The 7531-nt window shown below is 37.9% G+C and overlaps 1 protein-coding gene across 1 annotated transcript in view; it reads right to left on the reverse strand.

The window, feature by feature from the left end:
* The window catches only part of LOC106111752 (serine/threonine-protein kinase 3-like), a 6970-nt gene extending 2057 nt beyond the window's left edge, over nt 1–4913 (reverse strand). The window contains exons 1-4 of the mRNA XM_013293896.1: nt 4392–4913; nt 583–685; nt 294–452; nt 3–130 (exon numbers count right to left, since the gene is read on the reverse strand). Of these exons, the coding sequence (XP_013149350.1) occupies nt 3–130; nt 294–452; nt 583–685; nt 4392–4525 (524 nt within the window). The 5' untranslated portion in view covers nt 4526–4913. The remainder of the gene's footprint in view (nt 1–2; nt 131–293; nt 453–582; nt 686–4391) is intronic.
* Between the last annotated feature and the right edge of the window lie 2618 nt (nt 4914–7531).

Consider the following 7531-nt stretch of genomic DNA (forward strand, 5'->3'; position numbering starts at 1 on the left):
GCCGGTGCAGGTACTCCAGCCCCTTCAGCGTGTCGATGAGGATGGTCGCGATCTCGTCCTCCGAGAGCGTCTTCTTGCGCAGCCGCATTATGTCCGACACCGAGCCTGCGCCACAGTATTCCATTACAATCTGCAAAGACGTTCGTACAACTTTACACAAATGACCTTCAAGGTCAAGGAGGTCAGAAGACATGTTACATCAACGCCAGTAAAGTTTTTAAGGATTTTCAAAGTTAAATGAAGTTGATAATTCAAAATGGAATTATGGGATGGTGGTCAATGTCACAGCTCACCCATAGGTCTGTGTTCTTGAAATAACTGCCGTAGTACTTGACGACGTAGGGACTATCGCACTGCTGCATAATAGAGATCTCCTTGATGATCTCCTGCAGGTCCGTGTCCACCGGCACCTGCTTGATGGCCAGCACCTGACCGCTCTCCTTGTGCAACGCCTGCAACACGCGATACAGCGTCCTTGTAAGACAGAAATTGAGCTTATATGTTTACTTACAACATACCATTTTGGGACAGACATTAATTGAAAAATGTATTATATTATATTGGTATACGTCAGGAAGTTACTTTATAAACGCTGCCATAGGATCCTTCGCCAAGCTTGCAGATGATGTCGAACACCTCCTCCGGCTGCCGCGTTAGACTCTCTTCTGATAACTTCTTCAATTCACTGAAAAAAAAAATTATTAACGTTATTGCACATTTAAAAAATAGACAAGATATTAAAATTTCAAATAAGAATAGCTATGTTATAGAGTGCAAGATCAATGACACGAAATGTAATCACAGTCCGCCTACACACGTAGACGAATGATTTGCACGAACACATCGGACTGTACGATCAATTGAGTCGGCAATACGTCATAGCATAAATATTTAGCCGCTAACCTTTACATATTTATTTATTTATTTATTTATTTATTGGTGATAACCACTCAGCAAATGTGCTGATCTTCCGTGGCTTTTAACATAGATGGCACACATGTTTACACATAACAAACACATTCTCCATTACAAAATAAAATGTACATTGTCACAATATAATTTTGACATAAGCAATTGATAACCTGACACATATAAACAACACCTCTCTTAGAGTCTACCCTATATGGCTAATAGTTACAGATCGATCATTGGTCCTTAAGAAAGACAAGGAACCGAAACTGGTTAACCCCATTCATAGACTAACTTTAATAAAGCATGAAGTAGGATACAATCACATACAAATCATACATAATGGGTTGTAGTCCGTAATAATTACGTAACTCGCTATATAAACATATCACATTATTGGTAGAACCATATAAAATTGATGACAATCGATCTATATGTCAATGACCGCTTATCAGATGCGTGGGTCCCGGTCGGGAGGTTTTTATGTCCCCTCTGACATATCATTTGTCTATAATGTCACAATGTATTAGTATGGGTGGCAAATATGGATGCAATTTGTATAACCCGCCATAAATGGATAATAATATATCAAGGTTTTATAAAAATAGCCATTTTTATAGGTAGAATGGGTCTTTAAAGTTAATTTCGTTAATAAAGTATTCATAGTTTATTATCAATATAACAAAACAATACGGAATGCGTTAATTATGAGGCAATGCGTAATCGTTGGCATGCGGGCTGCAAGCCGTAGCCGGAGCGAATCACGCGACACGTGCTGAGGCTGCGGGGCGATGGGGGCCTGGCCGGCGGGGGGTATACACCGCAAACGCACGGATAATTAACAACATACAGCTTTATCGCTCAGCCTCCAAGCATCATTGTTACTGCTGCACTCATTTGTTATTGTGTTTTTGTCTTAAATACAAAGGAATGTTTAAGTTAGAGTACGGTTACCCAAACTGAAACTGTCTTGCTTTACAAAACAATTTACTGATACAGTCTTGGTTAACTAAACATTTGCTTATTTAATACTAAATAGGGGAAATTGCCACCCTATTGAGTCCTGTCTAGGCCGCCTAGGTCAGTGGCAATCAATAAACATAACAAAAAACATAAGGTGTAAAATAAATAAGTCGTTGCAAAATGGCGTCAATTTTTTGAGCATTAAAATTGATTCTGTTTGATACGATCATTGTCTTTGTCAGGTTGTGATGCAAATACAGTATGCCTTTTAGAAACAGAGGTTCCAGGCTAGTTGAGTGCTCGATATTCTGGTATAGGATGTGGGATAAACATTCGTCGCCGGCAACGGTTACTGCGGAAGCACCGTCAGTATTTATAGACACAAGCGTCGTCGCGAGATCCCCGTCTGATTTTGATGTTCAGTATGTTAGCTTATCTTGTGTTATCATGAATCATTAGTGTCGCCAAGAGCAGATGATTTCGCCCTTCCTAGAGACTCAAATGTAAAACAGATACAAAACGAGTAATTGACCCTAGCCCTAACTTAGATCAGCGCCTGGCGATGATCATTTCTGGTGTTAGATCACTATGACGTTTTCATGTACATTTTTATATGGTGTTGCTCAGTTTCCTAAACAACTGGACCGATTTCGACGAGCGATGCCTCAATCGATTCACTGAGATCCATTAATCCACTTTGAAGATACATAGTAACAAATATCCATCCATCTACTTTCGCGTTTACAATATTAGATAGAAGTAAGATGTGTTGTTTTAGTTTGTTGTAAGTTGTTGTTCGTCACAGAGAGAGTAGTGTCATCATATTATTGAAGCAAGTTCAACAAGCTGACTGCGAGCAAGGTCGAGTGTCGGTCGTACAAACAACCCGGGTCATAGAGCAAAAAAAAATACAAATAAAATTTCAAGTATACATTTCATATAGAAATAATATTTGTATAAAACGTATTCATCGTGTAACTGTACTGATAAACAAATGAATTCCCACGTAAAAGTAACTACATAACTTAGCATTTAATTAATGGAGGGAGATGACTGAAGAAAAAGTAGTTGGACGGAATTTTGTAACAGGATATTGTGTTATTTGCAGTCCGTTATTCAGTTGCTATCTCTTCTTTAAACTGTATTAAATAGCATACAAGTCAGGGTAATCTTAACACAACATTGTTATCTGACGGTCAGGTTCGAAGCGATGCCTTTCTCACGGCCACTTGCCTCGCCTGCAAAAATTGATACGTTCTTCACCTAACTGTACACTACAACTTTATAAATTTTAATTGAGGACAAAGAAAACGTTCATAAACATTTATATTTATGCACAAACAACTACCGCAATAAACTTTTTGAACGCTTCTTTAACCAAATGTATTCATTAAACGGAATATCTCGACTTCTCCTTATTTCATTGCACTAATAATTGTTATACACCTTTTTAAGCCTTCAAATGTATACAAAAACCGGCACAAGTCGCCTTCACCGAATTAATTTGATGATTTTATCATCAATCCTATCAAGGGAGTAAGAATTTCAAACAAAAGAATATTTACAAACATAATCTAAGATCCATGCTAGTTTATAATGATTCTCGTAAAAAGTACAGCACAAACAGTAATTATCTATTGTTAATTAACATGAAGCTCCTAATAAGACATATAAACACACGTCATGAGGCATGTGGTATATGTAAACAGTAAACACATAGTGATGCGCTTGCTCGGCCGCTGCTGACCGCCTGCCAGTGGGCTGGCGACCAGCTGTGCAAACACTTGCACACTCATATGCCTACTGATTACGTGTTACGTTACGGGGAAATATCATCTCTGTGAAGTCACAAGGTATTCTACTGGGTTTAAAAACAAATATGTATTTCAACAAAGTAGTAGGATCCCTTAAGGCCGATCCACCCTCGGGTCTTTCTTTAACTAAACCTTTCGGATAAAAATTAAGGTCAGTTTCAAGTTTTAAAGTGTGTAAAATAAATACTGAATGTCGTCATGTCGACAAAATTTGTGTTATATGATAAATCAGACACTAATATCCTAAACATTAGACGCTAGCTTTGAAAGAGATACAATAAATCAAAAAGGTGACAAAGTAAATATAACTTTAAAATTACACTATTTGCAGAACTGGTAGATCGGGTGGTTATAATTTTAATAATCAAGGAAACTGAGCGGGGTCGAGGAATGTGGAGAGCGGGTTTACCTCGAACTAGTGATTCATGGAACAGGGAAGTGTGACAACGTATGCACGCATTCCTATCGCCAGGATGAAGGACTTACTAATATAAACTCGACAAAACTTATCCCTCATCGAATTCTTGTTGTCAAGCCAATCCAAACAAGGATGACTGAAAATCAGTAAAGTGACCTTTTCAAATTATACATTTCAAAACGTATATTAGTCAAATCTTTAATTGAATTGAGGAATGCTAGCGAGCTTCGAGATATAAAATCTACAATGCTTGAATTAGAATGAAGGTTAGTTGACAAAGGTCTCACCCTTGCGGGAGCATGCGTTCGTTGGCGGTCATCCTGTCTGCACGGCGCTTCTTGCAGGTGTTGCAGGTGAGCGTGGGCGCACCGCCCTCCCACAACCCACTCTTCCAGAATACCAGCCGACCCTCAGCATCCATCGGGTAACGACATCGTAATCACACCACGCACAGAGGAATCCTCAACTTCAACCTTACTTCACAATGACACAACACTAAAAATACTCCTTTGATCCTTTCGTATATCATTTAAGTTACAAAAATTGTTAAAACTATCTACTATTTCTAAAAAAATTACTCCACTGCAGTAAAAATTAACTCAACATTAAAAATCTAATATATCCCACATGTCGCAGTCAACACATGGCATGGTGGGTGCTCCAAAGTCACAGTCGAATGCCAAATCTTTATGTAACGTCAAACAAGATCATCCGAAAACGATTAACAAAACTGAAATCCCAAAATAAACGATTGTAAGCAATGTGGTGCGGCGAGCAGGGCACGAGACCGCGAGACGAACTCCCTTCGCGACGTCTCTCAAAAGACTGCCTTAAAAGCACCACGTTGCGTTGCGCGCCAGCGGCAAACTCCATTGTAATTTCACTATTCACACAACGAATAAAATATCTCAGATTTACTTTGAAACAATCTTGATTGAACTTAAACAAAGACCGAGACATACAATGAGCTTTGAAATTCTAAATTTCTTTTACAATCTCATTGCAAATTTTAACTCTGCAAACAGTTATGTACACAAAGGTATATCTTTCTATTACGAAATATCTCGTAAATCAGTAGAGAAATCCTACTAAATTTAGTAAGTAAAAAAACCTACCTGCTCTATCCTATGCTAACATTTGCCTCAGCAGTATTGATTTAGTACGACGGATTTTTGAAATGAATTTAATATCAATCCAAACATGAATATTTAGATCAATATGCTTGCATATAGGATACATTTGTCGGTGTGTAACATCTTCACCTTGTAATTATTCCTTATTCTTATTATTGCAGTTATACATATGCAAACTTGTCGTTACTATATCTATTTCCAGACACATCGACCAATACACCTTCCGTGATATTGTAACCTTATCCGTATTGCTTCTATCATGATTTATGGGTCCAATTAACCGCTCGCCTTTAGAGCGGTCGCAAAGCCGTCATAAATCAGGAAGCGAGAGTTTTTCACCGTGTCCGCTGCCGGCCGGCTTGGCTGCGCGTCCGCGTGTTGGTCGGTCTATTAATACATACAGATCCTAAGCTTTACGTGATGACCTTTTTATTAGCATCTGGTCGATCCTTGCTGCGATATATTGCATTATTGATTTTTATTATTTGAATAACAGCAACTTGTACTATTAAAAGAGACGAAAGTGTTTAAACTTGATACATTGGACAAATACAAGTAACATTTTCACAATAACTTGTTATTTGAGTTACTTATCATAATATCCGTGATTTATTTATTTATTAAATAATTAATTATTTAACATGAAACAATCGCGGCTGTCGGCACATCACTCCGAGGTCACTCGATTCCAAAATATTACATTTTCGACCCAATCTTCATGCTTTCTCTGTGCCTTGATTTAAAATAAAAAAGTTTATTTACACATCACAATGTTTTAATCAACATTATAATCTTCACAAAGCATCATATCTACTTGATTTGTTAATTGTCAACATAGCGGGTCACCTTGCAGGAGTCCTTGCAAGAAGCGTCGGATCCGGTTTGGAGGACGTCTTAAGTTACAAATGTACTGGAAGAACCAGATAATATCTGATACGTTGCCAATGACATTGAATATTGCATAAGCTCCTGTTGGCTGATTACTGTCATCAGTAAAATAAAAGTGCCAAAAAGCATCGTCGATTTTTAAATGTTATAGTTGGAATGAAATTGGCATAAAACAAACTAAATTACCACATTAGGTAATATTGTAGCAATATTCCTTTTCGCATTGACATATATGTAAAATAGTTTCCTGTTAGTCTGGTTTCGGACCAATAAATACATTATGAAATGTAAAACGTGGACCCAATGACCAGGCCGCTCGGTGGCGCGGCATGGCATGTCGGTGAATCACGCGGATGTCTTCTTGTGCGAATGTAAATAGCATAAAAATTACCTATATCCGTATATACAGAACAATGATATTCTTTATACTCAAAACTTAAGAGTTTACTAGTATAGCACTAACAGCAAACCTCTGCTTGTTGGTAACGCAAGAAGTAACTAACTTAAGTTAACTTGGACATTTGTCACTGTCTATTTTCAGATGAATAATTCATCTGTGTGTATGTTTGTGTGTTTAGCGATGTCGACGGCAGAAGCCACTCTGTCTGCGGGCCCCCGCCGATTGTCTCACAATATGCGGCTATTTCTGTGCCCAAGACATGTGCCCACGCATACCTTGTGCAGGAATTTTGTATTTTTGTCCTTATGTCCGTTCCTTTCGATATAATGCCCGGTAGCCGAGTGACATTATTTTAATTCACTGAAACCTTTATCAAAGCAAAAATTAATTTGAACACTCCAATATATTCACTAGGACAACAGACAGCATTGGCGTGTCGTAACAATTTATAATTTTGATTTTTAAAACTCATCTTTTTTTATACAAACCCGACTCCTTGACCATTTATTGTACATGCAGTAAGACTCAGAAAAAATATATAAGTTCATATGTAATTCCATTGAAATCGCCCGAACGACGCGTAATGCTACAAGAGTCTCAGAGCATATTGGTCTTCAAGTTGGCTACCGGAGACGTTAAGAAACTACTTTACATATTCTATTTCCTTTACTGTTCACGTGAAACGTTGCAGCGTGGGCCGGCCGAGTCGTTTGCCCTACATTCAAGTGGACGGTGTGGGTATTCATGGATCTCAATTAGTGGGTAGCAATGATACCATATAAATTGTTTGACATATCAAATGGTTTTAAGAGCGCGTTGTACATTGTCCTCATAGTTCTATTATATCATACTAACCATATTAATATTATACATACTAATATTATAAATGCGAAAGTTTAGATGGATGAATGCATGGATGTTTGTTAGAGTTTGTAGAATAAACGGCAGAACGGATTTCAATGAGATTTGGTATAGATGTAGAGGATAGTCTTGAAGAACACCTAGG

Source organism: Papilio polytes, unplaced genomic scaffold (assembly GCF_000836215.1).
Source record: "Papilio polytes unplaced genomic scaffold, Ppol_1.0 DF824146.1, whole genome shotgun sequence".
Lineage (NCBI taxonomy): Eukaryota > Metazoa > Arthropoda > Insecta > Lepidoptera > Papilionidae > Papilio > Papilio polytes.